At 40.1% G+C, this 24856-nt stretch overlaps 1 protein-coding gene across 1 annotated transcript in view; it reads right to left on the bottom strand.

The window, feature by feature from the left end:
- Positions 1–24856, bottom strand: part of FBN2 (fibrillin 2) — a 224848-nt gene that overhangs the window by 123207 nt on the left and 76785 nt on the right. Inside the window, exons 9-18 of the mRNA XM_083151552.1 lie at positions 17689–17841; positions 15824–15991; positions 11790–11927; positions 10553–10672; positions 8854–8979; positions 5239–5361; positions 5011–5133; positions 2019–2171; positions 1609–1662; positions 410–535 (exon numbers count right to left, since the gene is read on the bottom strand). Coding sequence (XP_083007678.1) covers positions 410–535; positions 1609–1662; positions 2019–2171; positions 5011–5133; positions 5239–5361; positions 8854–8979; positions 10553–10672; positions 11790–11927; positions 15824–15991; positions 17689–17841 — 1284 coding nt within the window. The remainder of the gene's footprint in view (positions 1–409; positions 536–1608; positions 1663–2018; positions 2172–5010; positions 5134–5238; positions 5362–8853; positions 8980–10552; positions 10673–11789; positions 11928–15823; positions 15992–17688; positions 17842–24856) is intronic.

The raw sequence follows: 24856 nt of genomic DNA, 5'->3' as shown, positions 1-24856 counted from the left end.
TTCGGACTGATGTTTTTTTTAATTGCACATGCGCATTTCTGCGCATGTGCATGCGCTTGTTGCGTGAGTCCACGGCGAACAGATTGTTCCCTGGGTGCATGGAAGCAGCCTTGCGCATCAACCAGAATAACCCCCAAGGTTAGCACCCATTGTTACTGTGCACTCTTTGTGAGCAGTTCACACATGGCAGTACTAATCAGCCACAAAGACACCACATAAGAGAACAGAAGCAGGAACATCTGAAGCTAACTGCAACACACATATTGTATTTAAATTGCCGTAAAAAGTACAGGCATAGATTTTGCTTTAAATGGGTGATGTTAGGTTTACTGCTTATTAAGCACACACAGACAGGAAAACTTGGCAGGCATATAAAAGAGCAAAGACAACATCAGATTTATAAACTCACCCACACAACCTCTTCCTAAAGAATCTGATTCATAGCCGCTGTTGCAATTACAACGGAAGCCTCCTCGTAAGTTTTCACAAATTCCATTGGAACAGATGTCAGGATCCAGAGCACATTCATTGATGTCTATGGTTACAGGACATTTGTTTAGATTTTATTTTTTTTAAACCACTGATACCTTCAAACTATAAATTCATATGTATGCAAAATATACAGAATCTGAATATTGTTATAAGTAGTCTATAGCCAGCACAGTATTATGACTATAAGTAATAAATACCCTTTTATAATGGAAACAATATAGTGGGCTGATGCGGTGCTGAACCTAGGCCTATTTTGGAACATACAATACTGTATCTTGGGGTACCTAGTGTTTGTACTGTGCATGGGCTGAAAGTAGTGGAACAAAAGTCCGGGCAGTGTTGGCCACATCTGATTTGAATCTTTACATACTGTATGTACACCTGATCATGGCTAGGTGTTTCCAAATGCAGGCTATGCAGACCTTGTTGGCGAGATGTATATTGTGCCCCTTATTAATAGGGGGGTGCGAGCACATGCAAATGGTGATGACCAAATGCATACATTCTGCCACTGACACAGATTCTGAGATGAAGATACTGGGGTGCAGCAAGGCTCTTGTAGGGGTGCCTTGGGTTGGTGGTCCAGGACCAAATAAAACTTAATATAATCCAAGTGATAGGCAAAACCAGTGGTAGTGGCTACCAACCATAATACTTTACATGTGGACAATCAGAAGCACATTTGTACACCACCACATAACTGATCCTAAGGAAGACAGTTAGGGGCACAATTGACTTCATTTAATAGTTTTCTCTCCAAAATCTATTAATAAAGGACTGTTGTCCTAGCGGTTGATAGAACAACCACTGTAACTAGGGTGCTGTGATTCGAGAAAGTTTGGGAACCACTGATGTATACACTTGTTGCCTGTAGGTTGCCTTTGGACAGTGTAAACTGATTTACTTCCAACTGTGCATCAACCTCAGTATATTATATATTATATTAGATCAATATAAATAAAGGTATTTTAAGGAAAACTGTTACATTGATAATTGCATGGTAATTATTAATTACTGTAAATGGCAATTGTAAAAGTTCACATAATTTTCCATTCTATCCTTTATGTAAAGTCGTGTTACTGTTATTTAAAACATTTTAAAAGTAAATTTGAGTACCTCTTCCATCAACAGTGATGCCAATTCCTCCGCTGCAGAGCCCCTGAAATTCAGCTGCATTATAAATAGTGAAAAAAAAAAGATTAACATTATAGTATGAATACAGTATGGATTTTTAATTCTTTCATTAAAAGTCCTTGCAAATATACAGTACAGTATCTACACATGACAATTAACAAACCATGCACAAAATTTTGCATACTTTATATTTCACACATTTCACAAATCCAACACGAAGAACATACATTATACAAAGTCGCTGGTAACATGATTTGCTTCATGCTTATTATTTATTTAACTAGGAATAGTTTCATATACCAAATAGCACTGTAATAGAGGGCATTGTGCTATGGGGCTGATTCAAACTTATTGGACGATGGCCATGAGAAATTCACTGTGGATATTTTTACCTGAGTTCCGTGGTGGACATGGTTGGCACGGTTCTCCGAACCCATAGTCTGGGTTGGCACAGCAGCACTCGGATTTGGTCACCGCTCCAGGAAATGGACGGACACAAAGACCTTTCTTGATAGCCCCATAACAAGTGCTACGCATGTGAGTGTCTAAAGAGGCAGGACAAATACATTTCTCAAAATCAATGTCAGTGCATTACATAGTAGTATGCACTATTTTAATATTTAACTGTTTAACTCTTGACTTTAGCTTAATATTTTATACCAAACCTGTAATCTGCCTGAGGACCTCCTGAGGATATAGGATGTATTTGCCTTAGTAAGAGACACCAAACGTTGTGGGTTTGCTGGTCCCCATAGACGACTGATATAGGTATCACTATCTCATGAAGACATTACCCAGCAGCAAGAACATTTACTCTCTGCTGCTAATAAAATTGAGTTAATCCACCATTCTTAAAAGTCTATGGGGACAGTGGAGAGGTACTGCAGGAGGAACAGTGATTTCTCTATTGTTTACCCCTTGGTAACACGTGAGAAGCTGACATTCTAAACATAAGTAATAGTCAGGCAACATTATTATTGGTTATAAAAATAGTATTGTGCAGATCAACAATAAAAAGCTTGGCACTTTTTCCTTATCGCTGATATTCTTGTGAAGACAGATGCTAAGAGAGGAGAGATATAATTGTGGTGCTTTGCAAAAGTTGCATTTCTATTTTCATTTTTAGAGAGTTGTCATGTTACTTTTGAGTATCCTATCCTTTACTACTGTCTTAATATTAATGGTTGATGTATTTTATAATTTGGTCAATCAGTTGAGTGTGAGTGTTTTTTTTTTTTTTTGAATGAGAGATTGTAGAGAGGTAAGAAGAAGATAAGTAAGTAGGACATGTAAGTGTCAGAGTAGGAACACGCGAGTAGGCAGTAGGTGAGGACTTAGAAGATAGTAATCCCTATTTTGCGAAACAGCCAGGATGCAATAAAACTATAACTATTAGGTTCTCCCATGAGAAGAACGGTATTCTAATAAATGATGGTATACACTACTACTGTATGACTAAATATGAGGCAGTGAGCAAGGAGAGTGTAGTAGCTTAGTTGGCAAAACATACAGGGTACAATATTAGGTTATTCCATGAGGAGAACTATGTTCTGATAAATTATATAATTATATATTTTACAATACTATGAAATATAAGCAGTCAATCAGTATTGGAAGGAAGCAACAGTTGCACAATCGCATTTATGAGGCTGTGACTGACCATTAAAGTATACCATAGCCGACCTTAAAAAAAGATATAGAGGGTAGTGAGGGACAAAATGTCATATGATATAAGCTTGGACTCAATCGCAGGTAATATTAATTATAGTAATATCAACCAGGGAGGTATTTATTATAGTAAGATGACTGAGGACACTTTTCTAGCCAAAGGATCTACATGGTAATGGTTATTACTGACTTTCCTTGTTCTAACTGGCCAGGAACACGAGGTGGGGCCTAATATTGCTTATCACTGATCACCGATCATGCCTAGGTGTGTATGCCACATTACATGAACATAAGCAATCATGGTCCATTATTGTAGTGAGTAGGAGGAAGGTTAATAATACAGAACCTCTCTCTTTTTTTGATTATTAAACACATGCTGAAATGCCGTGTTACAGCCTCTGTCACAGAAAATTATGAGTTTGCAGTAATTTCCCATCAACTTTGAAAGTCACCCGCAAATATCTTGAAAACCTTTCTGTGTTTAAGGTTTCTATTGTGTTGCCAAAAAGTGAAAGTGTGCCTCATTATAGGTATACGGACAACATTTCTGTAACCTCAGACAATGTGGGGAGAATCCAAATCCTTTTATGAGAAGGAAAACATCTGGCAGTAAACAGACGATCAAAACCTTTCCACAACAACAGCTACATAACACACCAACAGCTCATTTATATGATCACATCTTGCAAAATGAAATCACTTCCTTTCCTTTATCTAAAACGAGTTGCCTTGAGTGCTTAATCCACACTTTAATGATGAACTCAACCAATCCACCCATCAAATGGCAAAAAGCTTTACCACTGTCTCACATGCCACCATATTGGCTTACAAACAAAATTTCTTACATGTGGAGCTAGACCAGTTTGTAATGTTGTTGAGATGGGGACCATTCAACTGAGACTTCAACTGAGGCTTGGAAGTTCTGATGGAACTTTCCTTGCAAACCTTTAGTGGAGAAGCTTTGCAGACGTATCGAGCAGCGAGTGAAACATACTTCACATAGGAAAGATCAGTGGTAGTAAAAGAAGCAGAGAAAAGGATACTGTGAAAGAAGAGAAAAGAGGAGTAAAAGGGTATCTGCCCAGGTTTATGTGAGCATAATGTAAAAAGAACAATGATGTAAGGCTTTGTTTACAAGCACTGTAGAGCAACTCATTGTTATTCTAACATTGACAAGGTTCCAACAGAGTTTAGGAAGAGTAGAGCAGAAAGAATGGACTACATACTATACAGTTATTGCTGCAGAGTGTTAGATAGTTCGTATGGGTGTTACGTCCCTGGGTAGAAGGCCAGATAGAAGAAAATTACAATATACAATGTTGGTCAAATTTAGCTTTGCATAATGTGTTAGTAATAAACAAATGGGCATATTTGTGTTTCAAAGGAAGTGGCATCATTTTCTAGTTACAGGAATATGGGAAGTGATTATTCATTACTCCACAGCGGCAATGATGGGAAACAAATTATAACTAGATGGAACTTTAGAACTATGGTTAGGTAGAAAGAATACATCTCAGTTTTACCCACATTTAGATTCAGATGACTTTCTTGACAGTGCTTGATTATTAAATGGCATTTTTTTTCTACTACCAAATAAGATTATTCTTATCATTCCAGTAGAATGCCTTATAACTGTAACTAATCATTACTATGCAATAAAATGAATGACCTACAGTAACTAAGATATATACACATTTGGAAAATTTACAAACTTACCAACACATACACGTCCATCTACTCCAACAGCCAAACCTGGGGGGCAGTCGCAGCGGAAAGACCCCTCTGTATTGATACAATGACCATTCATACAAATTCCCGGAGTAAGACACTCATCAACGTCTACAGAAATAATCATAAAATAATATATTATTAACATTAAGAGGCAAGAAACGACATGCATGCTTCTATATAAAATAGTTTTCTCAGCTATAGTACAGTACATACCGGTACAATAACGTCCATTAGCAGCCAGAACGAATCCTGGTTTACAAATGCACTTAAAGCTGCCATCCTCATTTATACACATGCCATTTAAACACATATTTGTTGTAGCACATTCATCATGATCTGGGAAAAAACAAAATTACCCTATGTTATTAGGTATTTAAAATAGGCTATTTTCTAAAGCAGTGTGTAAATTATTTTCTAAAGCAGTGTGTAAATTGATAATCACAGCTTTTTGGCTGGTACAAATCAAAAAATGACAAATCAAGATAACACAGGATTCTCCAGAAAAAAAAAACCAATTAGTAGATGTATTGTACCAACAGTATGAAATATGTTTGAAAAGGAATGTGTAATCACAATGCTACTTATACTTATGCTACTGGAATTGGTAAGTGATCTGACTTTAAATTACTTGCTCAATGCTTAAAGTACAATATACTGTATAACAAGTTCAGTAGTTCCAACAATTTTAAATTTGTCATGTCTTTTGTGCGGTTGGGTTTTGTAAACTGAACACACTCAAACTTTAGGATTCAAGCAGAGCCAAGTCCTGACTAGGATCAGTTGTGGGAATTCGATGAACCAAGTATTGAGTTGGGTCGTCCCTCGAGGCTCGGACTTAAAAAGAGAATCCTGGTAATTGGATTGCATGTTAGTCCCTCCCTTGTGATTTTAGGTGCCGTTTTACTCAGAAGAGTAAAAGTGTTGTTATTGATTTTAATAATACTATAGGAACAAAAATTACATAATTTTAGCTGTTTTCCTATATTTTTGAAGAGTCCCAGAAACTAAACCAAACCCAAAATGTAACCTAAAACACTTAAAATACAACATTTTAATTATTAATCACTAACAAATGTCTGAAAACGATGGAGGTTATTTAGTAGGTACATACTTTATATGCAAAGATTTCAAATTTAAAGGAGCAATCATTGCCACCTTAAATTTAGTGTCTATCTCACTGAAATCCCAGTGGTTCCATAATATTGTAACCTACTATATAGCCCTGTATGTTTTAGGAATTAAAATATATCAAACTCCTTGGAATAGTAACAACTATTTTATCCTGTGATGTTATAATTCTAATTAATGTAGTTGAACCTTGCTTAAACCTCTTGCTCTAGTTTTGCATGCATCCAATCCCTGCAGCACACAGGGACAGGCCCCTCAATCCTTAATATGTGCTGCAGCTGGGAATAGTATTCAGAGAACAGCCTGACCAAGCTGATTACACCAGCTGGGACTGCTCTGAGAAACCACACCTCTGGCAATTCAGAGGCACTGCAGGCAGAACATAGCAGCAGCACCTCTAGCCCCCCAGAGGTATGGCAGACCAAACACCACTGCAGCACCTCTAGCTACACACAGAGGCACTACAATTTGAACATAACAGCAGCACCTCTGGCCACCCAGAGGTACTGCAGTCCAAAAACAACAGCAGCACCTCTGGCAAACCAGAGGCACTGCAGGGCAGAAGCCAATTGCAGCACCACTGGCAGACGAGATAAACTGCAGTCCAGAATGATACCAATGGCAGTCCTGACATAGGACCTTATTCAGATCGCTTTGATCAGATGCATGTACGGGCCGAAGCGAATGTACCACCCCCACCTAGCAAATGGATCCCTCGAGCCACCCATTTACACGCCGAATTTACCCGCTCGGCTTGCAAATGTACGGTGAACGGATGTTACATGTGAACATCCACTCGCTTGCTAGTGGGGACCTCCCCCATCGATGACCATCGAATAATGGGGTAAGCGCTCGACCATGTGCGAGTTGTCTAGACCACTCGTACATATGTCTGAAAAAAAGCAGGAATATGAGCGGGCAGCTGACATCTGGCAATGTCAGCTGTCCGCCCCCCCCCCCCGGACGCACGCCATGACTGCATTTCCATACGCACACCCAGCGTTTTCATGGGAACGCCCAAGAATGCAGGACGTATGCATATGGTAATGAGACTGTTCAGCCCTCCACGCCCATCTCCACTACTCGGGTGGCTGGGAGTGTGCACTGGGCAAGCAGAATTCTCGCTGAGTTTGGACATTCTCTGTGTTCAGACATGCGCAGAAAAGACTATGCGCATGCGTAAATGAAAAACATTGGTCCGCTGCCTGAATACGCATCCGTGCAAAGCGATCTGAATACGGGCCATAATGTAGGACCACCAATGGATTTTCTGCATTCAATGTTTTCGCATTGTAAAGTCAGGGTTAAATATCTATATGGCAAAAGATCATGATAATTAATAAATAATTTGAAATGTATGTTTACTTTATTTGCTATATTTTGCTAGAAATTATTTAGATAAAATAATCTTAAGTAATACATTAAAGTTATTGGATGTTATTGTGTATTGTACATATGTTTTCTTAACTTTTCTCAACAGTTCAGGAATAAATATACAAAACATCCAACATCCAAATTTTCATGATAAAAATTAGATCTTTGATTATTTGCGGTTACTCATTTGAGATTCAGCATAAACATGTATGCTATGATGGAATTTGATGGAAAAATGAATTTGATATGATCTATCTACACTGGGGTTTTAAAACAAGCCAAGTTTACAGACAATATCTTACAAAATTAGAAAAACAAATTATACAGGATGTAATTAGCTGTCTCTAAAAATGATTATTTAAAAATGTCAAAAAAATGAGCTTGTTTTTTTCTAAATTAATGGAAAAATAGTTAATTACATTGAACAAGCTCTTTAGTGAAGACAAAAGTAATTAGACTACTTTGAAAAAATCAATGGGCCTGATTCGGATATGTACACAACCCCAACAGTTTACATGTGAAGCCATTGGTCGTGGGTCTGGACCAGTTCATTGCATGTCTGGAATGACCTGTTCTGATAGCCAGTCAGAATAAGCTTCGGCTCGCCATTCGCCGTCCCCCGCCAGCCACCGGAGTGTGACAGAATGGGGCGTGTATGCACGAGACGCCCACACGCCCCATTCTCCTGGAAGCCCTGCAGCCCTCCGCCCATCTCCCTGCTCACTGCCCGCTCTGCCACCATCTGCCCCAGATCCCTGCCTTTCTCCCTGAAGCGGAGACGTGCAGGGAATCATTCTGTCCCCCCCACCTTATTGACAGGGATACGCAAGTGAGTGTACCATCCCCAGGCCCGCCGTCCACCAGCCTGCGCCAGCTGATGAGATCTGGTGTGTGGGTAGGCTCCATCTGTAGGTGGATGCTGAACTACCTGAGGGCTCCGACTATAGCGACTATTGGTTGCAATGTCGATTTGATGCTGGATTTTCGAATGCAGCACAGATCTTAGAAGCTGGCAGGAGATGTCTTTTCCTGCAGAATTAGCATTTTAGTTGTACTGTATGCTCGGCTGCTTCCATGTGGCTGCGCAATGCAGTAAAATAGGAATCAGGCCCAATGGCCAGCTTCAGGTTATTTAGGGACAAACAACTGCACAGGTTCAATTGATCATAATATTTGGAAACTACATAATCACCAATAAGCCAATGTCCTCTATCTGACTTAGAAAATTATGTTTCTGATAAACTACAAACAATTAGTTGACAAATGGAACAGGCATTTTTCTCCATTATACTGTAGATGAATGGGTACATTATTTCCCGAATTTACCTGCACAGTTCTTTCCATCAGCAGTCAGCTCAAAGCCAGCATTGCAGATGCACTGGAAGCTTCCCATGGTGTTTACACATCGGCCATGTTTGCAGAGAATGCCATTTTGAATGCACTCATCAATATCTATGTTATAGGAAAAATAGTGTTCACTTTTTAGTAAATTGGTAAACAATATAATAAAATCATTTTTATATATTTTTTCAGAAATAAACAGTAGAAACATCTATCGACACTGTTATTGTCTTCATTAATGGGGGGACCCACAGCAACAATATGATCATACAATAGTATTCACAATTTTGGTATGTATTGGATACTGTGTCATATGTAAGCAAACGCAAGTATGGGAAAGATTGACATGCAAAAAGAAGCTGTTACAAATTTTATGTTTACAATACAGAAGTTTACATTTACAAAACACCCCCATCTTCCACTATACTTATTTAAGCCCCCCCCCCCCCCTCATAAAATAGATTAGCAATGCTCCTAACAGTGTCTGTATGAGTTGGTACTTGCTGGTGACCATGTCAGTGTGTTCTGTATCTCCCAAGTGTAACAATATTTTTAATTTAGAACAGTGATGTCAAACTCATGGCCCTCGAGCTGTTGTGGAGTTACACGTCCCAGCATGCCCTCCCACAGTTTTAGCAATCCATTATATAAAATCTGTGGCAGGGCATGCTGGGATTTGTAGTTCCACAACAGCTGGAGGGCCATGAGTTTGACACCACAGATTTAGAATGTAATATTACAGCATAAGAAGCATTTTGTTACACACTGATATAACTTACCTACAGTATTGCAGTATTTTGTATGAACCAGGTGATGACCACAATCACAAATTAATATCGAGCAACTAAATATACATTTATATATATTTTCCATTTTTTTCTCAGTCACCTAAATGACACTACATTACAATAAAAGAATGGAATTGTAATAAATAGGACCTTTAGACCTAAGATTTCTTAACTCTGGTCCTTAAATAACACCAAATAATAATGTTTTCTAGATTTATTTAATCATGCACAGGTGAGTTATTCTAATTTGCAGGGTCGGCAAATATTTCACTTGCCTCCCAGGACAGAAATCATCAAAATTTAACCATACCTCCCAACATGACCCTCTCCAGGAGCGTCACAATGCTCTGTTCCTGCACTTTCCTCTTGATCTATAATCGGGTGCCAGACGGCTCCCCGACAGTCGGGATTCCACGACCCCCATAGAGGGAGAATAAAATAGGTGGCGAGCGCAGCGAGCCCGCAAGGGGCTTCATTTCGCTCCCCCCGCTGTGCAGTCGGGATTCCGATGTCGGAGTAATGACTGTCGGAATCCCGACTGTCGGTGTGTTATACCACACCCGCATAATCACCATCACCTGTGTTGCAGCACCTTTCTCACCAACTACCTGTTCAACACAGGTGATTGCATCATACATTAAGAAGAAAGTCCAGGAGCAGAGCAATGTGTCCCTCCTGGAGAGGGTCATGTTGGGAGGTATGTATAACCCTTTAGGAAAATGTAAGGGTTTAGCTTGTGAACCACAGATTTAGGCTGTTATTATAGTCTTTAAACACTGAAGAAATATGTTTTGATTATGGTATAGCTAATAAAATTCATGCTACAATAGACCATGCAGGTTTTCTGGACGTCTTCCTGAATGGGAAAGGTATTGAAGCGATATTACTGTACTTACCAATACAAGCTTGTTTGGTGGGAGTTCTCTGGAAGCCAGAATGGCACTTACAGAAATAAGATCCAGGTGTATTTACACAATCACCATTAGTACATGGGCTTGATGTGCACTCATCAACATCTGTTTGCAATAACAAAAAAGTTATTGCACTCTGAATCAAACAATAACTTCAGAACATGCCATTGTTGACCACGAACCACTAAGTAAATGTTACATTTACTTAAACATTTTGCCAGGACATTAAGCAATAAAAGCAATAAAACAGCACAAAGTAAAAATATTTTGGCCATACCTGCAGAAAGCATACCTAATTTTATATTAAAACATGTTCTTTTACTGTAGATTATCAGGTGTTTTGATCAACAAATCAATCCTTTTACCATATTTCTGCACTGTTGAATGCTGTTAAATGATTTACACATCAAATTGTTTTACTTTGTATATTATTGTAAACTTGTATTAAAAATCATGGAAATCCTGCGCTTAATGATCCAAATCATAAAGGGTATTTAAATTTTATCTGAAAATATCTCCACTATGTACTAAACGGTAGTGATAAACACTGTGCCTGTAATACAGACTGCCAAATCAATCAGGGCTATTGCCGCGTTGACCCAGGTTGATCTGCAGTGTGAAAGTGCAACAAATACATTTCCTGGGTCGAGCACACCGGCATTTCAACCCTGGTCAAAACCAGGGTTGAAATGCCGGGCTTGATGATGTCTATATCAGGCCCCACCTCCAGATGTGCTGCTGACTTGCAGGGTTGCCTGCATTTAAAGTCTCCCGGAGAGGAGACTTTAAATGTAGGCAACCCTGCCCTACAGTAGGTTGATAGCACATAGCAACAATTCATAAATCAAATAGGAACTGCTGTTTCTGCAGTACATACATTTGTAAAAGAAAGGCTTGATAAATAGGCTCTGTAGTACTACATATGTTATCTTGGTTGTAGAATATGTATACAAGAAGGATTTTGTATATGTTATACTTTATAGTTAATCCTCAGAATGATAAGTACAAATGATTTTATATTAATTTAGCAATCGTTTTCCACTATGTCTCATGTGGTTATGACTGTACTTTATAAAGTAAACTGACTAGAGTGAAAAAATAGCAGTCTGCACTGTCTTCTACCATTCTCCAAAAACATATATTGCTTTAGAAACTGTGCCAGACACTATTATAAAAAAAAAAAAAAATGCAAACATAGACATGTGCTTTATACAGTACATACCATTACACTCCGTGTGAGTATCTTGTTTATATCCCATGTTGCACTCACATCTGTAGCTGTTCAGGTTAGGAATACAGCGTCCATTTAGACAAAGATTTGGGTATTGTTTGCAAATGTCGATTGTCTGATTTAATGTTGCTGTCGTAAAGAATAATACAATTTTTATTTAGCGAACGTTTGTTACTCCAACAACATTTAAAAGGAAGGTAAACTTTGGAAACACAATCTTTGTACTGCTCTATAGAACTGGCACGATAAAAATAAAATATTTTTTTTACAGCTAATAAATGTGTGCTTTCAAAAATGCACAATTAATACACACACACATTAGGTACAATATTGCAAGCTGTAGGTTTATTTCAATGTTTCTGGACTGCTAGAGTGAAATGCAAACAATATATTTCCCGATGACGGGACTTTGCCACCTGGGAAATGCAGGTTCTGGGCTGCTGAGTATCAACATTTTGTGTGTGGAAGTGTAAGAAAGAAAGAAAGAAAAAGACTCTCTTTTTGTTGGGGCACTCTTGTTAGACAATATGATTGTTATGATGGCGTTCAATCAATTAGGGGGTTGTATAAGTCCTAGGAATCTGATTGGTCATTTATTGGGGTGTAGTAGGGGGAAGTCCCATGTGGATTTTTTTTTGTAAAACTTAGCTTTTATTAATTCTTTATAAAATAACTTTATACATTACACACACACATACATAAGGACACACAAAACATATAATATTTACACTTCTTAGAACACCTTTCAAGGTATGAATTTATGTCCCCTTGCTTGGGTAGGATAAATTGTATAAGCTTGTTCGTCAAAATTAAGTTCAGTAGAAAAATCTACTGCAAATATTTGTGACACTTAGAGCAATAAATAAAAAGAACATGTAGCAACTTTGGTAAATGATACTATGTATTCAAATGATCTATTAGAGATACATAGGTTACCAGCTCCTTTTTTATCAGCTGGTACAGTACCTGTCATTGCTCTGATGCCACTTAGATTGTTTACAATGGTTGATTCGTACTAATTAGCACTTGTTAATTGTAGTTGTCAGCTCCAGTGAGCTGACTAAAGGTAAATTCACCAATTTATCAACCTATATGTGTAAGAAAATTCGGTACTTATGTAGTATCTGGGCGTCCGATTTTGTGATTGTATGCCTTAAGGCATACAATCAGATGCGATGCGATGCGATGCGATTTTGCATAGGATTCAATGTTAAGAAAGTCCTGTTCATTTCCCCACTATCCAAGTGGGCATAGAGTTGATTTTATATAGCGTGGCGAGCGCAGCGAGCCACCGAGCCCGAAGCGTGGCGAGCGAACGCATATTTCTTAAAAAGTATTCTGTGTCCCCTCGCGGGGCTCGCTACGCTCGCCACGCTTCGGGCTCGGTGGCTCGCTACGCTCGCCACAGGTTTATATCCAACTCCATGCCCACTTGGATAGTGGGGAAAGGAAAAGGACCCCTTTTTCCCATTGAATTCTATGTTAAAATGGACTCAGACCATTTTAACATTGAATCCTATGGAAAAATCTTGACCATCGCATCGCATACGATTTGGTCGCATGCGATGCGATGCGATCCGATTTCTAAATCGGACGCCCAGATACTACATAAGTACCGAAAATTCTGTATCGTGAATCTCCAAGACCTGTTTAATATCTGAAGCAGTCACCAGCTGGCCAACTATAAAGAGGCCTGCGGTGGCCAAGCTTGGAAAGTGGACACAACAGGGAGATGCCTTAGAACATTCCAAATGGAAAGCATGGGAGATATCGGGTGGATGAGGTAAGAAAATGTCTAACCTGCAGAAACTTCTAGAAGTCAGTCTGGGGAATAGCCCATTTTTGTGGAATATCCAAGAACTGTTTAATATCTGAAGCAGCCACCAGCTGGCCAACTATAAAGAGGCCTGCAGTGGTCAAGTTTGGAAAGTTTGTGAGATAAAGGCATGATGGGAACATGGAGTTGGCTAAGGAGAAGGTCAGTGGGTCAAGAATAGAGGACACAACAGGGAAATGACTTGGAACATTCCAAATGGAAAGCATGGGAGATACTGTTGGGTGATAAAAGAAAGCAGCCACAGTACTATTTCATTATGTTGTTTCATGTAGTAACCCCTCTGATGGAGCCAGCTGCTTTACACACAATATCTACTCTCATCTCATGCTCAAAATTGGTGAGATGAATATGGGTCATTCAAATGTAGTTTTTCTCTATGTATTCCATATTTTTCCCACTTATGTTTGCACTGTTCTCTTGTATGAACTTTATGCCCTTTAGTAATTTGTATTCATGGCATATCATGTGTGACTGTACTTTTGTATGCACTTACTGTGGCACTCTGTAAATAAAGGATAATATTAGTAATGAGTCAAAACCTAGTAATGATAAACAAAAAGCCAAATGTTCTCCGCTAACCCCACATCTTGTATAAAAAAGCAATGATAGTTTTAGTGGAAGTAAAACAAAGAAAAGTAGTGCCTTGGAATATTAGACTAAACCAGATGTAGCTTATAAATTATACTTGGCAGCAAACAGGTATCACCTCTGTGCATTTGGTAATAGACAGGGCTTAGCACATCATATTAGGTAATAGATATGGTTACGCTCTGTATACTGAAACAATAGATATACTGTACATGGACACAAGCTACAGATAATTGTTTATAGCAGGCATCAGATATAGATCAGCAAAAGTCAGTATGTAACTTGTGGAGCTGGTTCTTCGATTTTGACCGAATTTGGCATTGCCTGCTAATGTTATACCTGCCACCAGCGCATAGCCTTATATATGTTTACTGATCTATCTTTGAAACAAAAAGCTGCACAGCCTCCAGTTTGTAAATATATTGCATGCAACTAGAAGGCACCAAAGGAATGATCTGTAATAGTCACCAGTTTTTGTAATATCCTCTCTTACTGCATTTATGCATTTGGGTTTGTATCAGTAAACTGGGCTGTCAGTATATCTGTAAAGGATAAATGTGAAATTGCCCTTAGTTGCTGGTCTTTAATTCACTCAGTTGGAGACTGACTATGACTCAGTGCCATCTCAACATATATAGTCACACTCAGATGTTGTTCAGTGTCCCACAATTCTATAGGCATTTGAGCAGGGGCAGTTGGTGTTCACACAATCAAGCGGCCAGGCAGCATTCTCTATGTGAATGGCTGCCAGTATGCTGATTGGTAGGTGACTAGTGCCAGGGCCATCTTTACATTAGAGCGGGCCCCTGGGCAAAGTAATTCGGGGGCCCCCCAACCATGCTCTCCCCCCCTCCTCACCCCTCACCTCTAACTGCAGCAGTGTTGTTGTTGTCCAGGCAATGGCAGAGGTGATCCGCACAGCGGGGGGGGGGGGGGGGCTGGCTGAGAGCTTGTAGCACTGTTTGCCGAACGGGAAGTGCTGCTGATTTTGAAAAGACTGGCCGGAAGCAGATTGGCCCGACGCTCAGCCAATCAGTGTCCGGCCAGTCTTTTCAGCTGCGCTTCCCGTCTGGGAAATAGAGCTACAAGCTCCCTGCCGCCGCTGCCCAGAACCCTGCCACCAGAGCAACTCCCCAGGGCAGTGCCGTCTTCCCCATTGGGGTGGACCTCTAGAATTCTTGGGCCCCTGGGCAACTGCCCATTAAGCCCAATGGGAAAGATGGCACTGAAAGCCCACCAATCAGACTGCCGACAGCCATTCACTGTATAGGAGCATGTGGAGAAACAGCTTATGGAGGAGCACATTATGATTTTATTGGTTCTCATAAATGGGTGTATAAGAACCCCAGTCCATTGCTACAATTCTGATAAGATGTCCCTGCCATGACTGATAGCCACGGCTCCATTTTTGCCCCCCCCCCAAAAGCCCCTGGGGGCCAGGTGTACTAAGTTTTTAAAGTGATAAAATGGAGAGTGATAAACAACCAGCCAATCAACCTTAACTGTCCAGTTTACATAATCATGTAAGAAGACCAACAGCCTAGTCCCCAACATTTTTATTTCACCAATAGTCAAAACATTTTTATTGCGGTAGACTCACCAACACCTCCACCAGTTCCTGGTCCATCTATTCCTGTACCTCCTACAATGGGAGGAAAACCATTTCCACCAGGTCCAGGTCCAAACACATTGGGATCAAATCCTTCTGGTACTCCTGGTCTTGGACCCCCAAATGGAACGCCATCAATACATAATCTTCTGTAATCATCTACAGAAACATACAGTTAGTTTTGTCATATTTAAATTAGTAAAAAAGCTACTACTAGTAATTCATGTGGATAAAGCTGTGGTATGGAATACAATGAAGACATTTTGGAAATGTTCCAATTGGTTTAAGAGCTTCTTTTTTTTTTTTTTTTTTTTACAAAGGAAGTTCATTAAAAGAAAGCTGCCCACACAGATCTTAGAGTTCTGTAGTTCAGCCATATTGATTGTTCAAAATGCTATAAAAGCATCTGTGTCATTACACAATGAGGAAAACATACTGCCTGTCTCTACTTCAAAACATATTCATTTTAGATTTGTGTTAATTACAGTATAAGCCAGGGACTCCTCAGCCAATTTCCTCACCGCACGTCCCTAATAAGCAGTAGTGTATAACCAAATTGAGCAAATCTTGGACAGATCTAAAAAACAGATACTGCTCACCATAGTTTGCTCACAATGGCAGATCAAGATAATCTTACAATTAGAATTTAGTTTTTTGGGATTGTTCAAAATGGTCATTGAACGTTTGCCATTTGTGGTCATCTGCATTAAACTACTTAAACCCACATACGTAGTAGACGTGAGAAACAGTGGAGTTGATTTTCCTTCAAAGTTTCACCAATTATTTTAATTTAAATTGTTTCTATGGTGTTTTAACATGTTTAGTCTATGCTGAAAGAAAGCTGTGAAGTCCATTAATTTGGGGAAATAGACAGGATTCTACGATTCAGACTCGAGTCAAAAACAAAAATGCACATCTTCAGTTAAATCTTATGGTTTGTGTAGTGGAATTTTGCAAAAGGTTTACAATTCAGTTCTACCAGATACAGACACCTGACTACAGTACGAATACAGATGTCTATTATTTAATGCTGAGGGCTCTACCACCATCATTGTACTTGGAGAATAGGGCGGCACTGCCTTCAAGGAGAGGCTTGCAGTGGATTGCTGCTAAGGAGAGACAAAACAAAACCTAAAACATGTGCCACCTTACCAGCAGCTTAGAATTAATTCAATCAGGGATTTTAAATCCTCATTATTCACTTTCAACTAAATGAAGTAAAAGATGGTTGATGGGGACAGCTCCATAACAGAGTATTGATCATAAGCTTTCATTTTCCCACAGCAACAGGAATGTTTCTTCTCTTTCAATAAGTCTCCAGTGAACACTACACCAAAGGTTACACTGAAACATGTGTCATTTCAAATACAAAATATATTGGGGGAAATTGAATACTGTAGGATGAGAGATTCAGAAAGTGAGAGATTTGGTAAGATATCTCCAGTTTGATATATTATACACTGCAAAATCAGTTTGATTTTGCAGTGTAAATGATTGCCGCTTTAAAAAAAACTGGAGATTTCTTACCAAATCTCTCATTTTGTGAATCTTTCATCTTATTAAATTTCACCCATATTGTGTGAATTTTGGTGTTATTTTAATAGCTTAAATAAAAGACACAATGCTCATTTATTAGCAAGTGCTAAAACTAGTTGTACAGTACTATAAATGATAAAACTCATTGCTCCAGCCAATCATCTCCTAACTGTAATGTTGGCAGCTGATTGGCTGGACCACCATTTATCAGATGCAATAGTTTCAATATTCAAAATAAGTTGTATCACTTGTTTATAAACAAGCCACATCATAATAAAACAAAAAATGAAAGATCAATTTGAATGAATATTATTACTTACCAGAGCCTCTGACCGGACACAACTCAGGTATGGAGCCCAGAGCCCAGCAACGACCAGCTTCACAACAACATTGCATTCTTGTAAGTCTTCCTGTAATTTCTTGTGCACAACGTCCATTCACAAGGCTGGAGAAGCATATACCAGCTCTCTGATCTATGCAAAAATGATAAAATAGCACATATATTCCAATTTGTTCTCGTTTGAATTTCAAATAAAGAAGAAATGTTACCAATTGTGTAACACGCAACTGCACAGTATCATTATCCACCTTCTGTAACCTCTGGTCCCCCATGGGACAAGCTAAACTTGTTGCACTCTCTTGCCACCTTCAGACAAATATCAATAAGATACTTCTTCACTGACAATTGCTAGACAGAGTAACTAGTATAGTTGTGCCTGTCGGGAAATAGTAGGAGAGCTTTGAGGGTTGTTTTATACAAAAAAGGCACTTCTTCAATTTCTTAACACTTTATTTTTCGGGTGCCAGATGACTGACAGTCATTACACCGATGCAGGAATCCCGACTGTTAAAACCCCGACATTCGGGATCCCGATGGCCACCGGCTATTCTCTGTTGTGGGGGTCCACGACCCCCATAGAGGGAGAATAGAATAGATGGGGAGTGTAGTGTAACTGTGCCTGCAGCTTGGCGAGTGCAGCAAGCCCACAAGGAGCTTCGTTGCACTTCCCCCAGCTGTCTGAGTATGGGCAGTCGGGATCACAACATCGGGCTAATGCCTGTAGGAATCCCGACTGTCGGTGTGCTATACCACACCCTTTTTTAAATACTTATTTTAATTTGGAAGCCTTTTGTCTTTCACTTATCCAATGCTCGAATCTGACAACAATCTGTATTTTTCCATAATTATATAGATCAGGTTAGGTCAGGGCTGGGCAACACCGGCCCTCCAGATGTTGATGAACTACACATCCCAGCATGCCTTGCATCAGTTTCAGCATGGCCACATAGCAAAACTAATGCAAAGCATCCTGGGATGTGTAGTTCATTAACTGGAGGGCCGGTGTTGCCCAGCCCTGGGTTAGGTAGTAATGTTCTTTGGTGACTTTATTGATTATTTAGTTAACCTATTAAAATTAAAACATGCTGGAGACCAGTGGTTGCAGAGGATGCAGCTGCCATGGGGCCTGGCGGTTTGGGGGGGGGGGGGCGGGGGCAAGCCAGCATACAACAATCTCCTGCACTCTTGAAGTTTTAAGTTATTAAAGTGCCCCCCCCCCCACTCCTCTGCTTCCTGCGTGTGAGTGGGGAGCCAGCAGTGGAACTATACTTGCCGATGCCTCCTCTCTAGCAACCACCACCCCTTCCAAATGCTACAGTAGATGCCGTCTCCAGCACTGTGCATCTGCTCCTCTACCCCAGCACCAGTGTGCACCTCCTCTCTACAAGGTATGCAGTGTGGCTAAGGAATGCTGCTTCCCTCGCCTGTCACGCTATATGACAGGAAGCGTCTCCGGCTGCATGAAAATCGGCTCTCCAAAGTCCTGTCACCCCTCCTGTACCTGCTGTAGAACAAGGCTGGTGTCTGCCCCTTTCCCCCAGTCGACAGCATCGGCCTCATGCATGTCTACTATCTGTCCCACCAAACACCCACGAGAGGCAGTTGCCCATAGCCTGCATATCATGGCCTGGATATCAGGTCTCCTAGTCCCATCACGTAAAAATCCTTTACACGTGATTATTAAATGCACTCGGGGCCTGATTCAAACCTTTTTGCTAGGCTCCATATACTACAGGTCAGGTCAGCACGCCGCCTCACTAGAATGCAAGGGGATGTGTGCGAGAACACATCCCCTCGCATGTGGCCGAAGGGGAGAGAAATCATTTGATAGTCGCTGACCATCAAAGAATTTGTCTCCCCATCGGAAACAAAAGTCTGTCTAAACTGTCTTTTATATCTGCCAGTGTTCTTATGGGGATGCTCATAAAACGCTGGGCGTTCCCCTGCTCCAGCCCCCTGTTTGCCCCGCCCACCCCTTCTGGAGGGAATGGCCCAGCGAGCATGACCAAACCCCCCCACATCAGACATAGGTCAGATTTCGACCGCTACAAATGGTTCTGATTGGCCACTCTGTTGTAACAAAGTAACCTTCAGTCACAACCTATTCCTCACAAACAACATCCACCTTATTATGACATTATCAGAAACATGGCTGACACAATGGGACACTGCATCACCTGCCGCTTCCAGATCTTCATTTAACCCACATCTCCAGGCATGGAAACAAACAAGGTAATGAGTTGCACTCCTCCTTTGCTTATCTTGCACATTTTCTTGGTGCAAGTCACAATGCTATTCTTTGAAGAACTTCTCAAATGTTTACTGTATTGTCTGTGTTGTTGTGATCTATTGTCCACCTGGACTATGCCAATAATTCCAAAAACATTTACAGTATCTAAAAGGTTACCTCAATTCTTATCCTCAGACGTCCCCACATCAGCTTGGGTGGTTTGAACATCCCAATTAAAATATCAAATGTATATTTTCCGTGTGCGTACAAACTTGGCTATGTCCTTGATTTATCTTTCTTAAAACTTTGATTCTTAATGATTCTTTTAACACCCATTTCCTCCTACCTTATGACCAGTAACTTCTCCTTCACATCTCATCTGTGGTTAACTAAAAAATCCTGTTGCATTCTAAAACTCTCCCACACAGTAGGCCACTGCAAAAGACTGATGCTTGTTAAGACAGAGGCCAGTATTCAATGCTCCCGATTCACCATTTTCTTTGGCGAATCGGGCTGTTTTCACTCCTTGTGGTAAATCTTTTTCACTGAAAATATGATTCACCCTATTCAATGTTCACCGAAAGCGAACAGTGAATGCCGACCAGTTTCATGCTCACTGCAATTCGCTTGTGTATTTCAATGGGGTTTTCACTGTAATTCGCTGAGAGTGTATTCAATGCTAGGATGGAGAACTGCTTTCACTATGATTTTCGCCATGATTCGCCGTTTTGAATTCGCCATCTTTTTAAGGTGTAAACTGTAATGTGTTCTTTTAAAATAAAGGGTTTTTTTTGTGTGTCTGTGTGTGTGTAAAAAAATCAGTAATTTTATTATGTGAAGGGGCGTGCTATTTGGATTAGTGTGCTTGCAGCACATGAATATATATGTAATTTAGAATTTCTTTTTATGATGTCACCAGGGGCGGGGAGCCGCTAATTTTTAGATATTCACTGCGCCTGATCCCACTCATTACATATGCATGAGCGGGACCAGTGCAGCACTCCCTCCACCGCCTCCCCTGCCAGCTCTCTCTTTGCCTTTCGCTGTCCCCCTGGCTCCCTGCGGAATTCGCCGGGGGGTTAAACTTCGCCATCAGGGGAAGCGAGCCCCTGACGCGTTGAATAGGGGGAGAGGGAGGGCTGGCAGCGAATTTCCTCCAGAACCCCGCGAATGTGCAGCGAATCCTAAACAGGATTCGCTGCACAGGGTGAAACTTTACATTGAATACCTACCTGAGACATACTTATATGTATCAATCCTTAAACATACTGTCCGTCACTTCTTTCTAAATGCTCTGGCCATTGCCAAACCGGGTATGGATCATTAGGTCTCCATCAGTTAGGTCAACATGTATTGGGTCGACACTGTTAGGTCGACATGCAGAAAGGTCGACATATGTGTGGGTCTACATGTCATTAGGTCGACACAAGCAAAAACCAGTGGAAAACCCCATGTCGACCTACACCCATGTTGACCTAGACCCATGTCAACCCAATGCATGTCGACCCAATGCATGTCAACCTAATGACCTTATCCCGCCAAACCAATACACCATAAACTATATTCAGTCTCTAACCCTAATGCCTATTTAATCCATTTAAATATATGCTGAAACCTCAATTACATCCCCTTTCCACCATCACTGCCCATGTGTTTGCTTCCTATTTCAAGGTCATTCAAAGGTGTCTGTGCATCCATGACTGAATACTCAGAGCGTTCTTTTTAAAGCATTTTGATAAGGATTGTGAAATGAATGCAGAATAATTCAGCATTACACTAAAGATTATATTAGCAACCTCTTAACCGGGCAAAGAGGGATTTTGAAGTGATTCCTGTTTTTATCTATTCATCCACACATAAGTATCCATACAGTGAATCACTCGACTCCAAACTCTGTATTTTTTATTAAAATACAGTTGGTGAAATGTAATAGGATGAGAGAATCAGAAAGTGAGAGATTTGGTAAGAAATCTAAATTTTTTTAAAGCGGCAATCATTTACACTGCAAAACCAGTTTGATTTTGCAGTGTAAAAATGATTGCTGCTTTAAAAAAAACCTGGAGATTTCTCACCAAATCTCTCACTTTCTGAATCTCTCATCCTATTACATTTCACCCAGTATGTTGGTCTTTCAATATTTGCTTCTTTAAGGTTATTAGTCAGTACGCATCTTGGTGTAGGAGGATGTTAGAAGTTGATTGAATCCCTGTTAACTTGTGTTTGTTACCCATATTTAATCATTGCATCACTGGCTGCAATTCAGAGTGACTACATACAGTATTGCATATATTGTAAGATCAATATAGCATAATAAAAAGTTATAACTGGAGTTAAACTAGAGACAACTGTGCCTAATGTCACCGACATGGAGAAACAAAATCTATTATTCACCTGTGAGTGAGTTGTGTTACCCTCCCTCCACGTCAAGTACATGCTGTCTACAGTGAATGTACATACTACCTACGTACTGCTAGCCAGGTTATGATCTCTGCTGAGTTAATACTATATTTAACCTTTGGTTGTTTGAGACCTAAGTGCATGATTAGCATTAAACTGTAATTGGCCTTCTCTTGACCATTCCTGTAGTCTACCATTACTCTAGTAACCAGCACAGGACTGAACCAGTTGGCGGAATTACTGGGACCTTTAGTTCCACTGTGAAGAACAATATTACATTCTATTTTTGACATCATTAACCGTAAACCCACTGCTACCACGAGTGCGTGGAATAGGCCTGGGTCTTGAGATTCCTTGGGATTGGTGACATTTTAATTTGGGGAGCCCCCACATACACATTTCTGAGCATGAATAAACCCTGAATGCAAATGGCCTTGGTGATTTACAATATTACTGGGCCGTTCGCTGCCCAGAGGGAGGGCAGGGGTCGGACGGGTTGGTGGCAGCACTGGGCCATGGGAACACCCAGCATTTCATAAGTGTCACCATGAAAATGCTGAGGTTCTCCACTGACTTATATTTGTGAAGGCAGGGGAAATTATTTGATGGTCGGTGACCATCGAATGAGTTCTACTGCTGCAGGAACATGTTAGGAGATGTGTCTTCGTAACATATCCCCTTGCATGGTTGCGAGGGGAAACGGCAGCAGAGGGATGTGTATTTACAGAGGAAGCGTCATAAGGACTCAGTGAGCTGCAAGCATTCTCAGCTTACAGAGTCAACTAGAATCATCTGCCTTGTGTATAGAGGACACCATTGTGTGACATAACATGTATAATGGGTACTATTGTGTAGCATAACATGAATAATGGGTACTACTGAGTGATGAAACATGAATAAGGATCAATATTGTGTGTCATAATGTGAATAAGGGGCAGTATTATGTGGTATAATATGAATCAGAGGCATGACATGCAGTGTAATGTGAATAAGTGGTGCTTCTGTGTGGCATAATTTGAATTGGGGTTTGCTTTCTTTTGAAACTAACTAATGTCCCTTTATAAAGCATTGAAGATACTGTAGGGCACAAATTTAGAGGTTTGCCGAAAAAACTCTAGCACTGGCTCCACTTAATAGGGGTAGATGGCAGGATAATTGACTTCCCCCACCTCTCCAGGAACACTTTCAGTCACATCTGTTCAGTGCTTTAGACACAACCACGGGTGTACAAATTAAGCCTCAACAGGGTCCAGTGCAACTCTGCTAGCATTTTAAATATTTTATTGTCAAAGATGAGTTTTAGTCAAGATCTGAACATGCAACTAGAAAATACTAGGATTAACTTGACATAAAAAATAGCCACATCTGCTGCATGATAGCATTTCATATGCAGAGTCAGAGACTTGGATGTGACTAAGATGCGTTTTCAGCAAAAAAAGACTCACAGATACAAAAAAGATTCCAGACGCAAGTAGAATCTCACAGAATCTGGCATGTAGGCTGTTTGGTGTCTAGGCAGCAGTGATATATGAGACACATCTGTATTTATTTTTTTATGTTTTGTTTCTAATTCATTCTTGTGTTTTGGTTTGGTATAACCACAATCAAGTGTTTTGGTTCAGACTCGGGTTTTGAGTACAGTTTAAAATTGATTAAAAATTGATAATATTGATAAAAATGTGATAATAGTCAACAAAATTATGCAATTTGGACCTGTTAACATGCTATTCGAAACCCAAGTTCCAGTTTAAAATCTGAGTTCTGATCTGATAACAGACCCAAGCCAGGTCTTGCTTCTAAATAGAACCCCAAAGTGATTTTGAACTGGAACGTGATTCAAATCCGAACCTCTGATTATGGAGTGTTCATATTTCAAGAAAACTGAATCACACATTCTCAAATTTGTTTATTTTTTTGTGCTGCAATTTTGGTGTGTTTTTTATTGATTTTACAAACAAAAATAAATCTGGGTTTTCTATTTGTCCCCCAGTAAAGAATACAATGTTTGGTCTAATGGCGTATTGCCACTCTATTGGAGTGTTTCACCTGCGATTTACCTTTAGTAAATCTCCAATTTCCAAAATTGATGGGAAAACCTTAGTAAAATTTGATTTTTGTTTCTCCTCCCTCTATATCACATGTCTATCTGGACCCAACCCCTCACAAATCATCGTCTGCTATGCTCACGGTGGCAGCAGCTACAATTTACGAAAAAAGCAAAAACCTATAGAACAGAGCTTCGGAATAAAAACATGCAACAACACTGACAGCAAGAAAACGGCAAAGTCCCTGAAAACCACTGGAAAGGTCCAGGTGTAATTTGCATGTAATATATAAAAACAAACAAACAAATAACAAAGCCCAAAATTTTTCTTCTGTAGATGGATTTTCCAAAGACAAACTTAAATGCAATTCTTCAGACCTGATCGCATGGTCGCTAATGTGCAGTGGCTAGTGATCGGGTAGACTCCGTCCTGCTAAAGTCAAATCCCGTCTTGCAAATTCATGTGCATGCCGTGTG

This window comes from Crinia signifera, chromosome 1, assembly GCF_055691185.1.
Source record: "Crinia signifera chromosome 1, ASM5569118v1, whole genome shotgun sequence".
Classification (NCBI taxonomy): domain Eukaryota; kingdom Metazoa; phylum Chordata; class Amphibia; order Anura; family Myobatrachidae; genus Crinia; species Crinia signifera.
This window is presented reverse-complemented; position numbering and strand designations above follow the sequence as displayed.